A 25458-nucleotide genomic window follows, 5' to 3' on the forward strand; every position below is an offset into this window, starting at 1 on the left:
TGGGTCAAATGGTGGCTCCATTCCCAGCTTTCCAAGAAATCTCCATACTGCTTTCCAAATTGGCTGCACCAATCTGCAGTCCCACCAGCAATGTACAAGTGTACCCTTTTCCCCACATCCTCGCCAGCACTTGTTGTTGTTGGACTTCATAATGGCTGCCAATCTTACTGGAGTGAGATGGTATCTTAGGGTGGTTTTGATTTGCATTTCTCTGACAGCTAGAGATGGTGAGCATTTTTTCATGTACTTGTTGATTGACTGTATGTCCTCCTCTGAGAAGTGTCTGTTCAGGTCCTTGGCCCATAGATTGATTGGGTTGTTTGTTCTCTTCTTGTCTAATTTTTTGAGTTCTTTGTATACTCTGGATATTAGGGCTCTATCTGAAGTGTGAGGAGTAAAGATTTGTTCCAAGGGTGTAGGCTCCCTATTTACCTCTCTTATTGTTTCTTTTGCTGAGAAAAAACTTTTTAGTTTGAGTAAGTCCCATTTGTTGATTCTAGTTATTAACTTTTGTGCTATGGGTGTCCTATTGAGGAATTTGGAGCCTGACCCCACAGTATGTAGATCGTAGCCAACTTTTTCTTCTATCAGACGGCGTGTCTCTGATTTGATATCAAGCTCCTTGATCCATTTTGAATTAACTTTTGTGCATGGCGAGAGAAAGGGATTCAGTTTCATTTTGTTGCATATGGATTTCCAGTTTTCCCAGCACCATTTGTTGAAGATGCTATCCTTCCTCCATTGCATGCTTTTAGCCCCTTTATCAAATATAAGATAGTTGTAGTTTTGTGGATTGGTTTCTGTGTCCTCTATTCTGTACCATTGGTCCACCCGCCGGTTTTGGTACCAATACCATGCTGTTTTTGTTACTATTGCTCTGTAGTATAGTTTGAAGTCTGGTATCGCTATACCGCCTGATTCACACTTCCTGCTTAGCATTGTTTTTGCTATTCTGGGTCTTTTATTTTTCCATATGAATTTCATGATTGCTTTCTCTATTTCTACAAGAAATGCCGTTGGGATTTTGATTGGCATTGCATTAAACCTGTAGAGAACTTTTGGTAATATCGCCATTTTGATGATGTTAGTTCTGCCTATCCATGAACAGGGTATATTTTTCCATCTTCTAAGATCTTCTTCTATTTCTCTCTTTAGGGTTCTGTAGTTTTCATTGTATAAGTCTTTTACCTCTTTTGTTAGGTTGATTCCCAATTATTTTATTTTTTTTGAGGATATTGTAAATGGGGTGGTTTTCCTCATTTCCATTTCAGAAGATATACAGGAATGCCTTTGATTTATGCGTGTTGATTTTATATCCTGCCACTTTGCTGAATTCATTTATTAGCTCTAGTAGTTTCTTTGTAGACCCTTTTGGGTCTTCTAGGTATAAGATCATATCATCCGCAAATAGTGATAATTTAAGTTCTTCTTTTCCTATTTTTATGCCTTTAATTTCTTTCGTCTGTCTAATTGCTCTGGCCAGTGTTTCGAGAACTATGTTGAACAGAAGTGGTGAGAGAGGGCATCCCTGTCTTGTTCCAGATTTTAGAGGGAATGCCTTCAGTTTTTCTCCATTCAGAATGATGCTAGCCTGAGGCTTAGCATAGATAGCTTTTACAATATTGAGGTATGTTCCTGTTATCCCTAGTTTTTCTAGAGTTTTGAACATGAAGAGATGCTGTACTTTGTCGAATGCTTTTTCCGCATCTATCGAGATGATCATATGGTTCTTATTTTTAAGTCTATTGATGTGGTGAATAACATTTATTGATTTCCGTATATTGAACCAGCCTTGCATCCCAGGGATGAATCCTACTTGATCATGGTGCACAGTTTTTTTGATATGTTTTTGTATCCGATTCGCCAGAATTATTATTGAGATATGGATTGTTCTTCTAGCCATATTTGTTTATTTATGTTACTTAACATGGTTTGTTTTTCCTCTTTGATTATTTTTCCCTTTACTGTACTACCTTCCACTTTGGTTTTCATTGTTATTTTCCATTTCTTCTTCCTGTAATGTTTTGCCGAGGATGTTTTGAAGAGATGGTTTTCTAGCTGCGAATTCTTTAAACTTTTGTTTATCGTGGAAGGTTTTAATTTCATCTTCCATCCTGAAGCTTAATTTCGCTGGATACACAATTCTTGGTTGGAACCCATTTTCTTTCAGTGTTTGAAATATGTTATTCCAGGATCTTCTAGCTTTCAGAGTCTGTGTTGAAAGATCAGCTGTTATCCTGATTGGCTTACCCCTAAATGTGATCTGCTTCCTTTCTCTTGTAGCTTTTAAAATTCTCTCCTTATTCTGTATGTTGGTCATCTTCATTATAATGTGTCTAGGTGTGGATCTCTTATGATTTTGCACATTCGGCGTCCTGTAGGCTTCTAGGATTTGGGATTCTGTCTCATTCTTCAAGTCTGGGAAGTTTTCTTGTATTATTTCATTGAATAGACTGCTCATTCCTTTGGTTTGGAGCTCTGTACCTTCCTGTATCCCAATGACTCTTAAGTTTGGTCTCTTAATGTTATCCCATATTTCTTGGATGTTCTGCTCATGGTTTCTTAACAGTCTTGCTGAGCTGTCTATGTTCTTTTCCAGTTGAAATACTTTGTCTTCATTGTCTGATGTTCTATCTTCTAAGTGTTCTACTCTGCTGGTAGTATTCTCCATTGAGTTTTTAAGTTGGTTTATTGCTTCCTGCATTTCTAGGATTTCTGTTTGTTTGTTTTTTATAACCTCTATCTCCCTGTATAGTTGATCCTTTACTTCCTGGATTTGTTTGCGTAATTCATTGTTGAAGTGATCTTTCATTGTCTGATTTTGCTGTCTAATGTCTTCCTTGAGACTCCAGATCATCTGAAGCATGTATATCCTGAATTCTTTATCTGACATTCCATCTGCTGCAGCTGTTACCTCTTCTAAAGTTGCGTTGACCTGCATTGCTTGTGATTCTTTCTTTCCTTGTCTTTTCATACTGCTTGCGTATCTTTCCTGCAGGCGTGGGCGGCGGCTCTGCTCTCTCCTTATTCCAATTGGGGTGTCGTGGCTACCACGCCGGCAGGTCACTGGGCCTGTTCTGGGCGCTGGCGGCGGCTCTGTTCTACCCCTACTCCAATTGGGGTGACGAGTGTACCACGCTGGCAGGCCACCGGGCCTGATCCGCCGGTCGGTTGCAGGTTTGCCTACCCTGCAGGTGCGGGCGGTGGCTCTACTCTGCCCCTACTCCAAATGGGGTGACGTGTCTGTCGTACCGGCAGGCCACTGGGCCTGTCCCGCTGGTCGGTCGCAGATCTGCCCACCTTTCGGGCACGGGTGGTGGCTCTGCTCTGCCCCTACTCCAATTGGGGTGTCGTGACTACCCCGCCTGCAGGTCGCTGGGCCTGTTCCTGGCATGGGCGGCGACTCTGCTCTGCCCCTACTCCAAATAGGGTGGTGTGTGTACCATGCTGGCAGGCTCCTGGGCCTGTTCCGCCGGTCTGTCGCAGGTCTGCCTACCTTGGAGGCGCGGGCGGCGGATCTGCCCTGCCCCTCCTACCACGCCTGCGGACCCCTGGGCCTGATCTGCAGGTTGGTCACAGGTCTGCTCACCCTGCGGGCACGGGTGGCGGTTCCGCTCCGCCCCCACTTCAATTGGGGTCACGTGGCCACCACACTGGCAGGGCCTGATCCGGGCGTGGGAGAAGGATCTGCTCTGCCCCTACTCCAGTTGGGGTGACGTGTGTACCACACTGGCAGGCCACTGGGCCTGACCCGCCAGTCTGTGACAGGTCTGTTTACCTTGCAAGCGTGGGCGGCGGCTCTGCCCTGCCCCTCCTACCACGCCCATGTACCACTGGGTCGCGGGTCTGCCCACCTTGCGGGTGCGGGTGGCGGCTCCGCTCTGCCCCCTCTCCAATTGGAGTCTCGCGGTCACCACGCTGGCGAGCCGCTGGGCCTGCTCCGGGCGTGCTGGCGGCGGCCCGGCTCCTCCCCTCTGGCTCGACGACAAATTGAGGAGACTCGGGTGTCTGTGCCTCACCCCCCCTACCAGGAGACCAACTGTTTCTGTCGCCGCTGGTATTGATGAAGTTCTCTCCTCCGCAGCTTTCTGATGACATCAGATCTCTGCCATATTGGTATCCTATGCGAATGGCAGCATTTCGTTCCCCTTGCCGGGCAACCAAAGCAACGGGTGAGTCCTGACTGGCCCTCAGCAGGACCCGGACCGAGAAGCAGTTTCCGTGGGCTCGTAGCCCTGGGCCAGGGCAGTTCCGACTCGGCCGCTCCGTGCTCGGTGTAAGCTCCGATAAGAGTAGGCTCCAAGAAGCAGTCCCCGCGGGCTCAGTTCCGGGAGCCGGAATTCGGCCGCTTAGTGCTTGGTGTATGCTCTGATAGGAGCAGGGTCCAAGAAGCAGCCTCCACAGGCTCCCCAGCCCTGGGCCACGGCGGTTCCGGGAGCCGGAACTCGGCCGCCCCACGCTGGGTGTTCGCTCCGATAAGATCAGGTTCTAAGAAGCCCCCAGGCACTGAACCCTAGCAATCTGTCTGCAAGCCGCAGGCGAATGGCAGCCTGAAATTACCTGTTCTATGGCTGAATGAGCTGCGGTCAGTCGAAAACAGGGATGGTGACGTCAGCTTTCCAACATGGTGGCTGCTGGCCTCCTCTGTGGTCTGACCGGTGTGGAGAACCGAGATGGACCGCTTCCTTCCCCCGTCTCGAACCCAGAATTCAGCCCTGAGTACGGTTTTTGCACGGCTGGCAGAAACTGCAGCGCTGTATCCCTGCGTCGCTATCTCTTCGTTTCCCAGCACGCGCTGCAGACTCTAGCCGCGGGGTGATTTGCTGAATAAGCATTGTTACCCTCCGTGCGACAAACCTCTCGCGTTTGAGTCCCCGTAGCTGATCCTCGTGCGATGGAAATCCTTCCTCCAGGTTCCGGAGCACCCCACTATTGCTGGAAATTCCTAACAAGATAGCCTTTAGCCGTCCTGACTTGTCATACTCCCACACAGTGAAGCAGCACACGGGGGCAATGCACTCCCCTCGCCGCCATCTTCCTGTCTCTCTCAGTTTTGCTTTTATTTCTCTAATTGTTGCATTATTTGAGCTGATAAGTTTTGCTTTGGGAGTAATAGCTGTCTAATAACTTAAGCATTTTAAACAAACTTGGTTAGATTTTAAAATAGTCATTTTTATTTGGGTATCTGTTGTAAGGGTAATAGTATTATATGCTGAGAATGAGTTTTAAATTGAATAAAAGTTATGGTTTTGTTTACTTGAAATACAGCTCAAATGGAAGAAATTTTTGCTGCTTTTAACTTCTTTTTTTCCATCTACTCTTGTTTTTTGAAATTATTTTTGCATTGTGAAATCAATATTTAATATTTATAACACAGTAGGCTGCTTCCTTGGGCTACATTTGCTCATATCCTCCTTGTTAAACCTTCCTTTTGGTGTTTTCTTTTTTTAAAAAAATTACTTTAAAGTTAAATAAGATGCATTTATCTCATTCTTTTTTTGAATATTTACATGATTATAAAGTTAAATTTTGCTTGGTTATTTGTCAGTCATAAAGGATAATTTTTTTTGTTAAGTTTCATTTAAAATGAAGTACCAAGAAAGTTATAGGTTTAGATCTTCATTATTGCATTGTTATCTTATCAGTTCATTTATTGTAAATGAATGTTATATTTTGAACATTGGTCTTAGCTGGGCATGGTGACACAAACATGTAATCCCAGTGACTTGGGGAGGCAGAGGGAAGCAGGAGCGTCACAAGTTGAGGCCAGTCTCAACAATTTAGAGAGGCCCTATCTCAAAATAAAAAATAAGGAGGGCTTGGGATGTAACTCAGTGGTAGCATGCCACTGGGTTCAATCCAAAAAGTAATTTTAAAAAGACATAATTTGAACATTGATCTCAACATGTTTTAATATCTGTTATTTCATATATATGACATTAAGAACTGTATACCACTAGGGGGCTCTCATCTTAAAAATTTTAGTTCAGTTAATGTTTTGAAGTTAGCAGTAGCTAACTAGAAGATTTTGTCTCATTAATTCATATTACAAATTTAAGCTTTAAATTCTGTTTTGGCTTCTGAGATGTTCAGATTTAATCTCTGATTGAAAACTTGAAAAATTAATGTTAGCTACATTCAATTTGCCATTTTCAAAATTATTTTTTTCTTTAGTGTTGTTTATAATAAACTAGTCTTTGTGATAATTTGCTCTGTATCTGATGTATTCCTCTTTAATATTTAGAAGCACACAGAAGAGAGGGGAATCATTTGGAATCAGCAGAATAGGCAGCAAAATTAAAGGCGTATTCAAGAGCACCGCAATGGAGGGAGCTATGTTGCCTAATTATGGTTTGGCTGAAGGGGAAGATGACTTTGTAAGTAAAAATCTTCAATTTGATTTATGTATAACTTCAAATATATACTATAGCATAAAAAACGGGATATGCTAACTTATCCTCTAACTTCAGATTTTTTTTATATTCTGTATTCTTTGATTAGTTTATAGTTTCATGGTACTGGTATCACTTTTTTAAATTTTGAAGAATTAATTTATTAGTAAGATAGAATGGTTTTTTTTAAGCTAAGATACTTCTGGTAGTTAAATGGTTTACTATCTTTTAATTAGGCTTTTACTTCAATCCTGATGTTCTTAAAAGCCATATGTTCCAGGAATAAACATTGTTCATAGATGCCCTAATTTCTTTTGTTTTTAAAAGACTCATTTTTTAGTTGCAGTTGGATAAAATACCTTTATTTTATTTATTTATTTTTATGTGGTGCTGAGGATCGAACCCAGTGCCTTGTACATGCTAGGCGAATACTCTACCACTTAGCCACAACCCCAGCCCCAGATGCCCTAATTTCTTGAACTTCAGCTGTGGTCTGTGCACAAGCAGCTTTGGCATTACCCCAGCAATATATAATGATCAGATGAGGGAAATTGGCATATCTATCACCTGAGACATTATTTCTTTGTTCTTGGAAACATTTAAAATTCTCTCTACTAATTATTTTGAAATAATCTATTATTGTTAATATGATTATTCTCCCATGCTAGAAAACATTAAAAGTCATTTCTGCTATTTAACTGCTTCCCTGTTCCCATTATCATCCTCTGTCTATCCATCTTTTCCATCCTTACACCCTTCCTAGACTCTGGTCACCACTATTCTATTTCCTGCTTCTTTGAGATTAACTTTTAAGCTTCTACTTTCTTTAGTTTGGGTGAGAACATGCGTATTTGTTTTTCTGTACCTAATGTATTTCACTTAACATAGTGTCCTCCAGTTACATCCATTGTTGCTGCAAATGACAGAATTTATTTTTTTGTGCTTTTGTGCCCCTATTATCGTACATTAAAGTATGTGCCATATATTAATTGAAATTATATGTTTACAGTTGTCTCCCCTACCAGATAGTAGTCCCATAAAGGTAGATATTTTATCTCATTTGTACTTTTCATCACTTAACAAATCTTCAGTGAACAGAGAGCTTAGATTCATATTTAGATTTTTAATGACTAGGGATACAAAGATGATTAAGGCATAGATCTTGTTCTTAAGAAATTTGCTAACCCACATGAAACAATGAATACCATTATTATGTATAATTATAATTTTGCATCCATTAAAAAGAGAAAGAAAGAAATTCACTAAACTGGATATAATAGGGATGAAGAAGGAGGAGTAGGGGACAGAAGTAAACACAATGTTTTTGTCTTTTACCCCTTCCTTTCAACCTCTGTTTCACTACATTATGAATTTTTATGGAGGTTCACTAATTCTGCATAATAATTTAAATGGAAGAAAGTTTTACTTAAGCCCATTTGTTTCCTTTTCTAAATAATCTAAATCCAGCATTTTCTCTGTTTAGGCCCTTGTTTTTCCTTAGAAGTATGGGTGTAAGGAAGATAGTAGACCAATAAAAGGAGTATTTTAAAAAATAATTCTATGTTTTCTGATTTTAAACACATTATAGTCTTTTTATCAGTCTCTCTTTTCCTTTTTGTAATGCTAGGGATCCAAACCAAGGCCTTGCACATGCTAGACAAATGCTATACCACACTGATCTATATTCCCAGCCTCTTCAATTTGTAGTGTAGAAAAGTATAGAAATTTTAAATAGCATTAGTACTTTTGCCACTCAATAGACACTTCTGTTAACATTTTGGTGATTTTCTTTTCTAAAAAATACCTACCTACCTACCTACCTTCCTACCCCTGTAGACTCGACTAACATATACCTATAACATATAAAGCATATATCTATAGAACCACACACACACACACACACACACACACCACACACATCTTGTAATCCTGCTTTATCCCCACTAATATTATGACAAAAGGATTTCCGTATGTTATTGTGAACTTTCAAAACAATTTTGTGGAAGTTGTACTTTTTATTCTTTGCCCTCCCAATTGCTTGAAATACAAGATATGATTTTGCTTTAGAAACAAATGTTGAATGTCTTCTCTGATATAAGGGGGGTGACTCAAAATGGGATAGGGAGGAAGAACATGAGAAGAAGATTACCACTAAATAGGGAAGAGAGGTGGGAGGGAAAAGGAGGGAGAAGGGGAATTGCACGGAAGATGGAAGGAGACCCTCATCGTTATACAGAATACATGTATGATGTTGTGAGGAGAGAAAAAAAAAAAGTGTGTCACATTAGATTGGGTAGAGAGATGTGATGGGAGGGGAGGGGAGGGGAAGGGGGAATAGGAAGGGCAGCAGAATAAAATAGACATTATTATTGCTGTATGTATATAGGTGAATGTATGACCAATGTGATTCTGCAACCTGTACAATCAGAAAAATGAGAAATTATACCCCATTTGATTCAAATGTACGAATTGTCAAGATCATTGTACTGTCATGTGTAATTAATAAAAAAAAAAAAGAAATAGTATATCTTTAAAAAACAGTGAATTTGTTATGTTTTGTAGTGATCTAAGGAAGAAGGAAAGTTTTGTTTTGTTTGGTACTGGGGATTGAACTCAGGGGCACTTGACCACTGAACCACATCCCCAGCCCACTTTGAATTTTATTTAGAGACAGGGTCTCACTTAGTTGCTTAGCACCTCGCTTTTTCTGAGGCTGTTTTTGAACTCATGATCCTCCTGCCTCAGCCTCCTGAGCCACTGGGATTACAGGCATGCGCCAACATGCCTGGCTGGAAAGTTTTGATTGGAAGTATAGTAATAACAGAAAATAGGAGAAGCAAACAAATTAGTCTCTAATACCATCAAAAGAAAACACGGGGGTGGAAGGAAGCTTACACAGATGGATATAGTGACGTTCAGGGTTTAGAAGACACTGTGGTAGTTTGAAGCTATGGGGCTTTGAGGAATTCTCTTTTCTTGTTTAGGAAGTAGAGAGGAAAGGGAAGTTGCCAGTCTTCCTGCCAGAGATAAAGTGGTTTGTGGTTTGTGATTTGAAATTGGGACCTGGGAGACATTATCTTTTAGAACTTGATGATCTGATCACTTGGCATTAATGCCTATCTGCTATTTGATCTTGGGCAAGTTGTGTAATTTTATTCTAATTTATTTCCTCATGTGTAAAAGGGAATAATTCTGTCTGTCTTATATAGGGGTATTGTGAGGAGAACCAAGCAAGTAATATATATGAAATACTGAGAATGGTGTCTTGCACATAGTAAGCACTGTTAAATACTATATAATATTATAATACTATCAATTCTCATAATTATATAGATGTTAATTATGGATTAAGTCATGTATATACTGGCCTGGGAACCACAGCTCAGTGTATAAGATTTTATCTTCCTGAAGATACATTTCTGTCCAATTTCAGAACTGATTTACAGATAAACTACTAGAAGTTAATATGCTCATTAATTAGTTGGTAGTTATGTTCAAAGAGGAAAAGATAAGGAATGTTAACATTTAAGGAAGTAGGGGGATGTCACCTAGCGTTTCATCTCTGCCTTCTTTATTCCCTGTCCTTTTAGTAGAGAGGATCTATTTGTAAACAAAAGTACTTGGTCTCCTTTTATTAACATTTTGGTTACAGAATACTTATTTCTATTGATTGATTCACTGATATATACTGGGGATTAACCCAGTGGTGCTCCACCACTAAGCTGCATTTTTATATTTTATTTTAAGAAAGTGTCTTGCTAAGGTGCCCAGGCTAGCCTTGAACTTGTGATCCTCCTGCCTCAGCCTCCTAAGTAATTGGAATTACAAGCAGGCCCCACCACACTTGGCTAATTATTTACTTTTAAATAAGATTAAGAGAAGTCTTGAAAATTCACAGAAATATTGCCCAAGGATTTTTCACTGGACTGTGTTGGTATAAACACCATTTAAATGTTAAAAGGAAATTGTAAAGCTTTGTCCTTTGTCATTCATTAATATTTGTATATTGATAAGAATTTTGCTTCCCCATCTTTTTTAGATTGATTTTGAGGAACGTTTTTTTTTTTTCATTTAAGAATATCCCATTTTTGGCTTTAATAAGTTTGTTAAACTTCTTATCATTCTGTGATCTTTTTTACCCTCTTTATTCAGATGCCAGGTTCATTAACAAACAAACAAAAAAAAGAATAACCATGCAAAATGTTCCTTTGAGCTCAGCTTCCAAGCAGGGAGGATGGGGGGCAGACATTTCCCTCACACATACTCTGTTTTTCTTTCAATATTATGAGAATATTATGAGGAAATTACCTTGTCCCCCAAAAGTCCTACCATTGGGTGTGGTGGCACATATCTGTAATCCCAGTGACTCAGGAGACTGAGGCAGAGTATCACAAGTTCAAGGCCCACCTCAGCAATTTACTGAGGTCTTAAGCAATTTAGCGAGACCCTTTCTCAAAAAGTAGAAGGGTCTGGGGATGTGGCTCAGTAATAAAGTATCCTCGGGTTTGATCTCCAATAAACTCCCCGACTCCACCAAAAAAAGAGTGTAATAGTTTTATTTGGTAATAGTAATAGTTTTATTAGGAATTTTTGAAAGACAGTTTAGTACAAGAACAGAAAAAAGAGAAGGGACTTTGTGAGGAAGGAAATAATTTTCTTAGAAGAGAGTAGGGTGTCAGGTATAGAAAGAAAGAATGAAAAGTGAAGGTGATATGCTAGAATTCTGGAAATAAAATTTTCCTTATTCCTAGTTTTCTCTGACTAGGTTGTTCAGAATTCTCTTAAGTACTACAACCTTTGATTTGGTGCCTTAAAAGGAGTGTGTTTAAGATGAATGTATTTTATCTGTAATAGTTTGCTCACTTAAACATGAGTAAAAGATTTCAAGGTAAACAGACTTATCATTTGTCAGATTCAAAGGGTCTCTTCCAAGTTAAAGAATTAGACAAGGTTTCTTTCCTTCTTTCTGTATGTGTATTTCTAGAACATGTGGTTTTCTTCTTTAAAAATAATTGCTATTTTAATTTTAGATATTCAAAAATATTATTTTAAACAGTTATACTATTAAAAGTTTAAAAATGAGATGAAAAACAATCAGTTTTATAGAGGTGTGTCCTTGCAGACCTTTTAATCTGATTATTTGTTACTTAATGATGCAGAGAATATATTTTTGCTTGTGCCCTTTCCACTGTTTTTTAACAAAAATATTTCAAGTAAATATTGTCATTAGAATACTCAGGAATAGGATTACTGTTTAGAACTGTTTTGTAGTTTTTTATGGAGACATCATTAAAACGCTTTCCAGGAGGGCGATGCTGTTATGCTTATAACCAGAAGTATTTCACATTTCCAATTCATCTGTAGTTTATCTGCGCTGTCTCCATCAGTTGCTATTTATAGAATTTTACATTTTAAGTGAAAAATACCAGTACATTAAATTTTTATTTCTTATCACCAGGGTTGAGCACTTTTTTACCCTCTTTACTCAGATGCTTTTTACATTTGTGTATTATTAGTATTTTCCCATAATCTCTGAAATGTCTATTCATTTTCTATAATATTTCATTAAAGGCAGTGTAACCAGACATGGAGTTGATGCTAATAACTTTTAACTTTTATTTTTACTTTTTCAGTAGAAAATTCTTTGTCACCTAATTTCCCAAGTATTACAATGTATCAATTTGTTATGGGCCTATTACTTTATAGTTATATCTAATATGCTGTGTAGTTCTAAAGGTAGTGGAAATATTAAATTCATGGTGATTTTTTTCCAGATTGAAGAGGGTATTGTTGTAATGGAAGATGATTCTCCAGTAGAAGCTGTGAGCACACCTAATACTCCCCGAAATCTTGCGGCTTGGAAAATTAGCATTCCATATGTAGACTTTTTTGAGGATCCCTCCTCTGAAAGGAAGGAGAAAAAGGAGAGAATTCCTGTGTTTTGTATTGATGTTGAAAGAAATGATAGAAGAGCAGGTAGGAAGGTTTATGAATACATTTCTTAAAGACATCTTTATCAGGTGTGAGAAACATTTCACAATATATGATAATTGAATATCGGGGCTGGGATTGTAGCTCAGTGGTAGAGCACTTGCTTAGTATGTGTGAGGCACTGGGTTTAATCCTCAGCACTACATAAAAATAAATAAAGAAAGATATTATATCCACCAATAACTAAAACAAATTTTAAAAAATAATTGAATATAATCACATATTTAAAAGATTACTGTCCAGAACAGAAACTTGAATGAAAGCTTAGTATTTCTTAGGTTATTAGGTTAATTAATTAATTCAACCAACATTGTTGAGTAGATCCTTTAGAGATACCTCACAATCCATCAGGGCATTTTATGGGATATTCCTTTAATGGTTTTGTTGCCATCATTAATTATTATTTATTTGTTTTAAAAATATTTTTTAGTTGTTGATGGACCTTTATTTTATTTGCTTATTCATATGTGGTGCTGGGAATCAAACCTACTGTCTCACATGTATGATGCAAACGCGCTACAACTCCAGGCCCCATCATTAGTTATTATACATATTTAATTGTTGTTAATGCATTCAAAACTGGATTAGTTATTATAACAGTTTAATTGAAAGAGCATTTCCCTTCCCCCATTGTTATGGGCTAATTAGAATCAATAACAATACAATCAAAACAGCTTAACAAATTGTCCTCATGTTTTTTGTTTTGGTTGTTTCATGTGTGGACTACAATAGAGACAGGGATTAAACAGCATCCATGGCAGGATAAACAGTACTCTGGCAGGGCAGTTAGTGTAAGAAAAAGCACAATCAAAGTCCTACATGTGTTGGAAATGATACACAGAAAAATAATGTTATCCTCAAGTGGAAGAAACTATCTGTGAGGAAGGAAGGGGGAAAAGGTGATAATGTTTGGAAATGTTTTTTAGAGTAGTAACTAAGTGGTAGTGTAAAGGTTAGTGCAAATTATTTCCTTTATTTATTTTTCAAAAAGCATTATGTTTTCTGATTTTTCTCAGAAACTAGTCCTACTTCAAGTACATAAGGCATAGGAATAGGGAAGAAGATTGCCCAGAGCAGTTAGCTGTGGTTTCTCCTGTTCTAACTGTGTACTAGACACGTCTTGTTCTATCCAGGTCTGAGGGTGCTTTATGATTGTGTTTCAGTAGCTCTGCAGCTTGCTAGTTGCTGCTCTCTTGACATATTAATAGTATATAGCCAAACCATTATCTATCCCAGTCTGATTTCAATTTTAAACTTAGTATTGTTTGGGAATATACTTTTGTTTTTGCCTGTTGGACAACCATCTTTAATTTTGGTGCTTTATTTTATTATTTTTAATAGAGTATTATAGTTATACATAATAGTTTGATTTATTTTGACAAATTCATGTATGCATGGAATTTGATTTTAATCCTTTCTTCCCTTCCTTTCCTTTCCCTGTCCTCCTCCCCCTATTCTCTTTACTCTATTGATCTTCCTTGTGCATGTTTATTTATTTATATTTGATTGGTACTTTCTACATATACAAAAAAGTGAAATTTCCCATGGCACATTTACATATGTATTTAACATGATTTTGTTAAATTCATTCCCTTTGTTCTCCCCTTCCTTCTTGATTTCCTTTTTCTATTCCACTGATTTTCCCCTGTATACTTATGATATTTGATAATCTCTTCTCCACCATCTTTTTTATTTTGTTCTAGCTTCTACATGGAAGAGAAAACATTGGTTGGTGATTTATTTTAAAAGGTCTAGCTTAAAAATTGAAACATGAAATTCAAACTAAAAGAATTTTTAATCTTATATTCTAAAGATAATTTTTGTCTGCACTGTAGAATTCTACTATTAATGTAATCTGCTCTTAGAAAACCATGGCTTGTAAGGGAGAAAAAAAGGATGTTGTTTACCACATGAACTTTATATGTGTAGTAAAATAGCATTGTTAGAATTTTAAAGACCAAAACTAAATGTACATAGATGTTTTAAGACCACTGTTAAAGACGAAAACCAGGATTTGCTTTATAGGTTGTGGCTAAATCAGATTTTTTTTTTTTTTAATGGAAATATTGTTTGGAGTTACTCTGCTTTTGGCTGATTTGATCCGTTGCATTCTCAGATGTGTGCTAGAATGACATAAGCTGCTGTTAACCATAGTAGTTAACATTTTGGGGATTGCTGATTTTGTGCTATGTATGTACAAAAGTGCTTTATATAGGTTATTTTTTTATATGATAGGCACAATTATTCTACATCTAAGCAAACTAAGGTACAGTGAGATTAAGTTATTAAAGGCCACATAGTAAATGGGGGACTGGATAAGAATATGTAATGTGACCTGCCCCCACCCCCCACTTTTTTGTACCAGGGATTAAACCAAGGGGTGCTTAGCCACTGAACCACATCCGCAGCCCTTTTTATTTTTAATTTGGAAACTGGATCTCGCCAAGATACTTAGGGCCTTGCAGCATTGCTGAGGTTGGCTTTGAAGTTGTGATACTTGTGCCTTAGCTTCCCAAGCCACCGGGATTACAGGAGTGTGCCCCTATGCCCAACATGGCTCTTTATTTAAACAATTACTTTGTGCCAGTTTGGTTGTCACTGGCCACATTTGACAATTAAAATTAAATTATGTTAAGTTTTTTGTCCCTTAGTTGCACTAGCTGCATGAACAATTGCTCAGTGGCAACAGTATTTAGTGCAGATATATAAAATGTCTACATAATTGCAATGTCCTGTTGGGTAGTGCTGCTCTATATTACATTATTAGGTCAGGACAATTTGGTAAATTTTGATAATTTTGAGAGACCCTAGATTGATACAAAATGAAATACATAGTTTTATGACATTTTAAAAATAATAATTACATGCCAGGCACAGTGGTGAACACCTGTAATCCCAGCGGCTTGGGAAGCTTGAGGCAGGAGGATCACGAGTTCAAAGCCAGCCTCAGCAATGATGAGGTATTAGGCAACTCAGTGAGACTCTATCTCTAAATAAAATACAAAATAGATCTGGGGATGTGGCTCAGTGGTTGAGTGCCCCTGAATTCAATCCTCAGTACACCCCCGAATAATAATTGCATAATTTTTTAAAGTTTCTACCAGCTCTGTGATTCTATTGTAGAAAAAGTATATTTGTTTGAAATAACTGCATAGATAAAATTTATCAGTATCTTCTAGGTTCTTGTGCAATTAAAATACAGGATTAAATATATTAATACAGTGCACAAGATAATAAATTATTAAGACCATGAAATAATGTCTTATGCTTTTAATGTTTTAAATTCTGCATCCTTTTAGTAGTAGGTTATAATATTATTTTTAATTTGGTATGTATTCATTTTACAGTTGGGCATGAGCCTGAACATTGGTCTGTCTACAGAAGATACCTTGAATTCTATGTACTTGAATCAAAGCTAACAGAATTTCATGGTTGGTTGATCTTTTTTTATGTAAAACTTTATAGCATTAGCTTTCTTAAAAGCTGTTGTACCAGATTATTTTTTCAAATTTATTTTAAGCAGTGATGCCAAAGAAACAGTAACAGTTGTATACACTTTTATTGGCAATAGGAATATACTGTTTTTATCTTTTTTTTGTTTATTTACATTTTTTTGCAATGCACATTGACTACATTTTTAATAACAAAATTAAATTTTAAAAAAGATTATTGTTATTCATACTTTAGGATAGATCCTCTATCCAGTATTTTTCTTTTGTTTCTCTTGATGTAGCAGAGAATTTCAGAGTTACTTTCCTTTTTACTACCATCTTCCTAGTAAACATATTTGCTATGAATTCTGGGAAATGTTCTGATTTATCTCTTAAATTTAGATGAGGAAACAAAGTTTATATATATATATTTTCCCCCCTTTTATGGTTAGATCAGTTGGAAAAGGCAACAAGCATTTTTCCTTTTTGGCCTTACTCTTACCTATTTATTTCAGTTAATATTAGGATATATTTAAGAATATTTCAATATTTCATTTTGTACATGGCTTGGTGAGTTTGTGTTCTTAAACTTTTTTTTTTATTTTAGAAAAGCTTTGGGAAGTGTGCCTTGATATATATCCTAATTCAGATTGGTTCTGAATTGAGAAGGGCAAGGGACCTTTTTTTAATCCTCCTAGAGGAACAAAGCCCATGGTTAGGTGATTATCATAGGAATATAAAGAATACAAAGTCCCACCCCATAGTTTTTGCGCAGATTTTGAGTTTGTTCCTGTCTTAAAATGGCTTTCTGTTTTCTCTCATTCTTGTCTATTCTTTCTCTGAGAACTTTTCTTTTTTGTTTAAGACTGTGAGAAGGTCATTAATCTCTGTACTTTAAGCTCCTGAATCATTCAAAACTGGCTGGATTCCCAACATAATTGTTACTTTTCGTTACTTAAATTTCTGAAGTTGTCTCTATTTAAGAAAGCACATCCATGGCTTTTAAATTTTGTTTTTAAGCTTATGTAACATTGGCAAAATGCCCCCAGTTTGTTTTTCCCCACGAGAGAGATTTCTTTTGTGAGATTTTGTCTACTAGAATTCTACCAATTTCCAAATAATCTCATGGTTACTTTTACCAGTATAGACTAAAAATTCATTGTCAATGAAAAGTGGTGGTTACTAGAAAGTGATATTCAAATATCCATAGACTCAAGTTCTTTGGTCTGGACTTCTCACTTGAAATTTTCTGATTTTGTGAAGATTATTTAAAAGACAGTGTCACACCTCTGCAAGGCAATGTTGTGAATCTAAATTTGCCCTAGTAAACTTTTTAAATTTTTTAAATAATAGTAGAACAGAATAAGAACTTTAATATGTACAAATTTCAGGCACATTTCCTGATGCCCAGCTTCCTTCCAAGAGGATCATTGGCCCCAAAAATTATGAATTCTTAAAGTCAAAGAGAGAAGAGTTTCAGGAATATCTCCAGGTATAGCACCAACTGTATTATTCAACTTAAGACATTGCTAATCATAACATTCTCTAATTGTCTCTTTTTTCCTTGTACATACATGTTTTGTTCAACAAATACCTGTCCATGTAAAGTTAAAAAATTCCTTTATTTAAAAATTTTTTCCATGTGGATTTTAAAATGAATTTTTGCCAAGAGTATATACTTTTTTTTTAATTGATTTTTTTAAATGAATGACCAATTAAATACCAGATATTTTCTTCAAGAGGACAAATCTTAAGTTTTAAACTAATTAAAACATGGTATGGAAAGTTTAAAAATAGAAAGAAAAAATTTTGTTTTAAAAGAGTAAGTGCATTCTAAGAATACTGAGTAGTTTTTTTTATTATATATTCTGTTTGAGTTTGTGTGTAGTGCTTTCTGAATTTTGTAATCTTCCTTGCCATTTTATTCCTTAGTCCCTTTGTTTTTGCAGCTTATACATGTTTATTCAATTTCCTCTGCCATTCACTACTTGAGTCCCTTTTTTCTTGTGTGTATATATTGTATGGCAGTGTACTTGGGATATTATTTTAGTGGGTGGTATGGTTAGCTTAAAAGTTTTTGATTTTGAGATATCTGGTTCTCCAAAATTAATTGTCATATTTCTTTGATCCAGATCGTAAAACCAATTTTTATTGGTTTAAAAAAGGTGTCTGTTATATGGGCATGGGATATCATTTATCATTTTTCTTAAGTACTAGATTAGTTAAATTGTCTTACCTTCTAACTAAAAGAAAATATTTTTAAGTAAAAAGTTTTCAATGGTATATTATCTTCATTTTATTTCTCGTATTTTAACTTCTTTCAACTCAAAGTATTTTCTGTATAATTTTTTGGTTGTGTTAATAGTGAAATATAAAATAGCTATTAATTGTTGCAAGGATGTTTGGATACAGCAGAATGTGTTTTTCCATTATTTGAACCATTTAAGTGCCTCATTCTAGAAGAAATATTTTCTGGTAAAAAGATCTGAGGTAAAGAGTTTGCTGTATTGGTATTTTGTTTATGTAGATTTCTGCTCATGAAGTTTTGTAGCTGTTTTATAGTTGCAAAACTGAATATTAGGTAAGACTGGGTTATTTCTGGCTTTAGAAAGTCAGTTTATCTTGATAGAAAATAATGCTGCAAGAACATACTACATATTTCCAAGTTTTTTTTTTTTTTTTTAACATTTCCACATATAGTTTTCTTGAAAACCCTTTATGCTGACTTCTTTTAATTACCAAGGAAGTTGTGTGAAATTGTAGCATTCACTGTATAGTTGAGAATCTGAGAAATAATATTAACTAATATTTAATCTTACTTCTTGTGTATCAGATACTGTGTTACATACTTTATGTAACAAGAATATAAAGTAAGTCATCTTGTTATTCCCATTTTACAATTAAGGAAGCTTGACTCTTGGACAACATCATAGGAACTTTTCTAGGGTCATCTAGATAGCAAATAGAAGAGTCTGTTATGTTTCTGACAATAGGGCTGAGATCTTATCTACTCTGCTATACTATTCCCTCTATAAATAGTTATTTTGTTACTATTTGAATATAAAATTGCTTTTAGTGATTTTAAAGTTGTTTTTTGTATTTTAAAAATCATTTCAATACACCTTTGATGCCCTTCTAGATTTCTCATCTGGTCTTTTCCTTTTTTTCTTTTTTGTTCATTTTGCTTATTTAAGAAACTTTTGCAGCATCCGGAACTGAGCAATAGTCAACTTCTGGCAGACTTTCTCTCCCCTAATGGTGGGGAAACACAATTTCTCGATAAGATACTACCAGATGTAAATCTTGGTAAGTCAGTTGAAAGAAACATAAACTGCAAAGAAAAGAATCAATATTTTTAGACTAATAGAAAAGAATCAATATTTTTAGATTAATTTTGCAAATTACTTTATATGGTATGACCTGTGAATTTCATTGTCTTTAATTTTGTAGTTAGAGGTGAATTTCTGATTAGGACTTTAATCTGTCCGTTTTGTTAGTTAGTATTGAAACAGTCTTTTTTTCTAACTATATGTTTCATCACAAAAAATTTTTATTAGCCAATGTATTTTTGCCTTTGTTTTCTAAGTTTAAATGAAGTCATATGCTGTATAACAATGTTTTACTCAGTGATAAGGCTGCACATATGATGTTGGTCCTGTAAGATGATATTGTCTAGTGACTTTATAGCTGTCTTAGTTTGTGGAAGTGCACTCTGAGATGTTCAACAACAACAAATCACCTACCAACACATTTCTCAGAATGCACCTGTTTTGTTAAGTGACACATGACTTTATGAAAAGTTGAGATGCTACTTTCAGCGTATATGAATGTGTCTTTAGTATATTTTCGGTGAATGGCTGTGGTATTTGAAACTTTTCATGAAATATCTTGAAAAAGACAATCTCTTGACATTTTACATAGTTTAAGACTTGGTGGCTTTTTCCTTTATCTTTTAAATTTTATCATGTCTTTCCTTATTATGTATTTTAAAGCATTATTAATATTCCTTAAAGCCTAATTTTCTGTGAGTAACTTGTAGTAGTAATTCAGATAAGTGTTGTATAAGTAAGTTAAATTTATTAATCTTAATGAATTCTAGCAAGTCTTATTATACAGAACTTCTATCCATTAATTTTTTTAAATTTATTTATTCTAATTTGTTATATATGACAGCAGAATGCGTTTCCATTCATAATACACATATAGAACACAATTTTTCATGTCTCTGTACACAAAGTAGAGTCACACCATTCATGTCTTCATTCATGTATTTGGGGGGTAATGATGTCCATTTCATTCTACCGTCTTTCCTACTCCTGTGCCCCCTCCTTTCCCTTCCCTCCCCTCTGCTCTATCTAAAGTTCCTCCATTCCTCCCATATTCCCCATCCCCATCCCCATTATGGATCAGCATCCTCATATCAGATAAAACGTTTGACATTTGTTTTTTTGGGATTGGCTTACTTCATTTAGCATTATATTCTCCAACTCCATCCATTTACCTGCGAATGCCATGATTTTATTCTCTTTTAATGCTGAGTAATATTCCATTGTGTATATACCATATTTTATTTATTATTTTATATGATTTAGATTAGCTCCACAGTTTAGCTATTATGAATTGTGCTGCTATAAACATTGATGTTGCTACGTCCCTGTAGTATGCTGTTTTTAAGTTCTTTGGGTATAAACTGAGGAGTGGGATAGCTGGGTCAAATGGTGGTTCCATTCCCAGTTTTCCAAGGAGTCTTCATACTGCTTTCCATATTGGCTGCACCAATTTGCAGTCCCACCAGCAATGTATGAGTGTGCCTTTCTCCCCACATCCTCACCAACACTTATTGTTGTTTGTATTCTTAATAGTTGCCATTCTGACTGGAGTGAGAGAAAATCTTAGAGTAGTTTTGATTTGCATTTCTCTAATTGCTAAAGATATTGAACATTTTTTCATATATTTGTTGATTGATTGTATATCCTGAGACATGTCTGTTCAGTTCCTTGGCCCATTTATTGATTGGGTTATTTGGGGGTTTTTTGGTGTTAAGATTTTTGAATTCTTTTTATATCCTAGAGATTAGTGCTCTATCTGATGTGCGTGTGGTAAAAATTTGTTCCCATTCTGTGTGCTCTCTATTCATCTCACTGATTGTTTCCTTTGCTGAAAAGAAGCTTTAAATCCATCCCATTTATTGATTCTTTATTTTTTGTACTATAGGAGACTATAAGGAAGTCAGGGCCTAATCCAACATGATAAAGATTTGGTCCTACTTTTTCCTCTGTTAGGCTCAGGGTCTCTGGTTTAATTCTAGGTCCTTGATCTACTTTGTTGGAACATGAAGTGTTTTGAACATGAAGGGGTATTGTATTTTGTCATATGCTTCTTCTGCATTTGAGTTTTGTGCATGGTGAAAGATAGGGGTTTAATTTCATTTTGTTGCATATGGATTTCCAGGTTTCCCAGCACCATTTGTTGACGAGGCTATCCTTTCTCCAGTATATGTTTTTGGCACCTTTGTCTAATATGAGATAACTGTATTTATATGGGTTTGTCTGTGTCCTCTAATCTGTACCAGTGGTCTACCAGTCTATTTTGGTGCCCATACCATGCTGTTTTTGGTACTGTTGCTCTGTAGTATAGTTTAAGGTTTGGTACAGTGATGACAGCTACTTCACTCTTCTTGCTAAGGATTGCTTTAGCTATTCTGGGTCTCTTATTTTTTCCGATGAATTTCATGAGTGCTTTTTCTATTTCTATGAGGAATGAGGATTTTGATTGGAATTGCATTAGATTTGTATAGTGCTTTTTGTAGTATGGTCATTTTGACAATATTAATTCTGCCTATCCAAGAACAAGAGCAATCTTTCCATCTTCTAAGGTCTTGTTTAATTTATTTCTTCAGTGTTCTGTAATTTTCATTGTAGAGGTCTTTCACCTCTTTCGTTAAATTGATTTCCAAGGTGTTTTTGTTTGTTTGTTTAATTTGAGATTCTTGTAAATGACTTAGTTTTCCTAGTTTCTATTTCAAAGGATTTGTCACTGATGTACAGAAATACCTTTGAATTTATAGGTGTTGATTTTTGTATCCTGTTACTTTGCCAAATTCATTTGTTAGTTCTAGAAATTTTCTGGTGGAATTTTTTGGATCTTCTAGATATAGAATCATATTGTTAGCAAATAGTGATAATTTGAATTCTCCCTTTCCTTTCTGTATCTCTTTAATTTCTTTTGTCTGTCTAATTGCTCTGGCTGGAGTTTCAAGAACTATGTTAAATAGAAGTGGTGAGAGAGGGCATCCGTGTCTTGTTCCAGTTTGTAGAGGGAATATTTTCAGTTTTTCTCCATTTAGAATGATGTTGGTCTGGGGCTTAGCATAGATAGCTTTTACAATGTTGAGATATGTTTCTGTTATCCCTAATTTTTCTAGTGTTTTGAACATGAAAATGTGCTGTATTTTGTCAAATGTTTTTTCTGCATCTATTGAAATGATCATATGATTCTTTAGGTCTGTTGATGTGATGAAATATTTATTGAATATTGTTGAACCAACCTTGCATCCCTGAGATGAATCCCACTTGATCATGCTGCAATATCTTTTTGATATGTTTTTGTATTCAGTTTGCCAGAATTATTGAGAATTTTTGCATCTATGTTTATTTAGAGGTATTGGTCTGAAGTTTTCTCTCTTTGATGTGTCTTTGTCTGGTTTTGGAATCAGGGTGATATTGGCCTCATCGAATGAGTTTGGAAGTTTTCCCTCTTTTTCTATTTCTTGAAATATTTTGAGAAGTATTGGTATTAGTTCTTCTTGGAAGGTTTTGTAGAACTCAGCTGTTTAAATCCATCCGGTCCTTGGCTTTTCTTGGTTGGCAGGCTTCTGATGGCATCTTCTGTTTCATTGCCTGAAATTGATCTATTTATCTTGTGTATATCATTCTGATCAGTGAGGGCAAATCATATGACTCTAGAAATTTGTTGGTGCCTTCAGTATTTTGTATTTTATTGGAGTACAAATTTTCAAAATGATTTCTAATTATCTTCTATATTTCTGTAGTGTCTATCATGATATTTCCTTTTTCATCACATATTTTAGTAACTTGAGCTTTCTTTCTCCTCTTCGTTAGCATCACTTAGGGTTTATCAGTTTTATTTATTTTTTCGAAGAACCAACTTTTTGTTCTGTCAGTTTTTTAAATTATTTCTTTTTTTTTCAATTTGTTATTTCAGTTATTTCCTGTCTTCTACTTTTGGTGTTAATTTTTTCTTCCTTTTCTTGGGCTTTGAGATGTAATGTTAGGTTATTTATATTTTGACTTTTTCTTCTTCTTAAGGAATGAACTTCATGCAATGAACTTTCCTCTTAGTACTGCATTTATAGTGTCCCAGAGATTTCGATATGTTGTATCAGTGTTTTCATTTATCTCTAAGAATTTTTTAATCATCTCTTTGATGTCTTTTGCAACCCATTGTTCATTCAATAGTATATTTAGTCTCCACTTGTTGGAGTAGCTTCTCTTTTTAATTTTATCATTGATTTCTAATTTCATTCTATTATGAGCTGATAGAATGCAGGGTAGTATCTCTATTTTTTTTTTTTTTTTTTTTTTTTGTATTTGCTAAGAGTTGCTTTGTGACATAATATGTGGTCTATTTTAGAAAAGGATCCATATGCTGCTGAGAAGAAAGTGTATTCACTCATTGATGGATGAAATATTCTATATGTTAAGTCTAAGTTATTGATTATGTTATTGATTTCTATAGTTTCTTTGTTCAGCTTTTTTTTTTTAAATAACTTTATTCCATTTATTCATTTGTATGTGGTGCTGAGGCTCGAACTCAGGGCCTCATATGTGCTAGGCAAGCGCTCTACTGCTGAGCTATCACCCCAGTCCCTCTTTGTTCAGCTTTTGTTTGGATATTTACTAAGTGGTGAAAGAAGTCTGTGATAGTCACCCAGAATTATTGTGTTGTGATCTATTGGACTACTGAACTTGAAAAGAGTTTGTTTGGTTTGATGAACATAGATGCTCCATTGTTTGGGGGATATATATTTATAAATGTTATAGCTTTTTATGTATGGTTCCATTAAGCAGTATCAAATGTCTTTCTTTATCCCTTTTATTAACTTTGGTTGAAGTCTGCTTTATTTGATATGAGGATGGAAACCCCTGCTTGTTTCTGCAGTCCATGTGAGTGGTATGTTTTTTCCCAATCTTTCACCTTCAGTCTGTGGACACCTTTTCCTATGAGATGAGTCTCTTGAATGCAGCATATTGTTGGGTTCTTTTAAAAAAAAAAAAAAAATCCAGTCTGCCAGTCTGTATCTTTTGATTGGTGAGTTTAGGCCATTAACATTCAAGGTTATTATTGAGACATGATTTGTATTCCCCGTCATATTTTTTTTTTATTTTTGGTAATTAACTTGACTTTGTTTCTCCTTTGGTTAGTATTTCCTTTAATTTAATACCTCCCTTTGCTGATTTTCATCCTTGTTTTTCATTTCCTTTTCTTGGAATATTTTGCCGAGGATGTTCTTTAGTGCAGACTTTCTAATTGTAAGTTCTTTTAAGTTTTGTTTATCATGGAAGGTTTTTATTTCACCATCAAATCTAAAGCTTAATTTTGCAGGACATAAGCTTCTTAGTTGGCATCCATTTTCTTTTAGAGCTTGGTATACGTTGTACCAGGATCTTCTAGCTTTCAGGGTCTGGGTTCAAAAATCTGCAGCTATCCTAATTGGTTTCCCACTATATGTAATCTGATTCCTTTCTTTTGTGTCTTTTAAAATTCTATTCTTGTTCTGTATGCTAGGCATTTCATTATAATGTGCCTTGGTGTGGATCTGTTGTAGTTTTGTACATTTGGTGCCTTGTAAGCCTTTTGTATTTGATTTTCCAATTTATTCTTTATGTTTGGAAATTTTCTGATATTATTTCATTGACTAGATTATTCATTCCTTTGGTTTAGAACTCTATGCATTTCTCTATCCCAATAATTTTTAAATATGGTCTTTTTATGTTATCCCATAATTCTTGAATACTCTGCTCATAGTTTCTTACCATCTTCTCTGTGTGGTCAACATTCTTTTCAAGATTATATATTTTGTCTTCATTGTCTGAGGTTCTGTCTTGCAAGTGATCTAATCTGTTGGTGATGCTTTCTATTGAGCTTTTAATTTGGTTTCTTATTTATTTCATTTCTTATTTATTTCATTTCCAGAAACTTTATCTCCTTATTGAAGTAATCTTTTGCTTTCTGTATTTGCTTATGTAACTCTTTATCGAAATGATCTTTTGTTGCCTTTACTCACTCTCTTATATCATCCTTTAATTCACAGAACATTTTAATTATGTACTTCTTGAATTCCTTCTCTGTAATTTCTTCTGTTGGCTGGCCATGGATTCTAATAATGTAGTATCTTGTTTTGTTGGGGGCACTTTCTTCCCTTGTTTTTTCATGTTGTTCGTGTGTCTGCCTTTCTAGCACTGCAGATCCGAGTTTTTACTGTATAGGCTTATGGTGTCCCTGTAGGATTCCAATACCTCTCCTTTAAGGGGGAAGACAATGTGAACAGATTACAAAACAAATAATATACAGCCTTAAACCAAATAGCTGCTATTAAGATGTTTACAGTTTTGTCACAATAT

General features: G+C 35.6%; 1 protein-coding gene across 4 annotated transcripts in view; it reads left to right on the forward strand.

The window, feature by feature from the left end:
- Snx14 (sorting nexin 14) overlaps positions 1 to 25458 on the forward strand; it is a 97621-nt gene that overhangs the window by 50664 nt on the left and 21499 nt on the right. For all 4 annotated transcript variants that reach the window (XM_027928106.3, XM_027928107.3, XM_027928108.3 and 1 more), the window contains 5 exons: positions 6245 to 6377; positions 12167 to 12368; positions 15731 to 15814; positions 17206 to 17306; positions 19009 to 19120. In XM_027928106.3, the coding sequence (XP_027783907.2) occupies positions 6245 to 6377; positions 12167 to 12368; positions 15731 to 15814; positions 17206 to 17306; positions 19009 to 19120 (632 nt within the window). The remainder of the gene's footprint in view (positions 1 to 6244; positions 6378 to 12166; positions 12369 to 15730; positions 15815 to 17205; positions 17307 to 19008; positions 19121 to 25458) is intronic.

This window comes from Marmota flaviventris, chromosome 6 (assembly GCF_047511675.1).
Source record: "Marmota flaviventris isolate mMarFla1 chromosome 6, mMarFla1.hap1, whole genome shotgun sequence".
Lineage (NCBI taxonomy): Eukaryota > Metazoa > Chordata > Mammalia > Rodentia > Sciuridae > Marmota > Marmota flaviventris.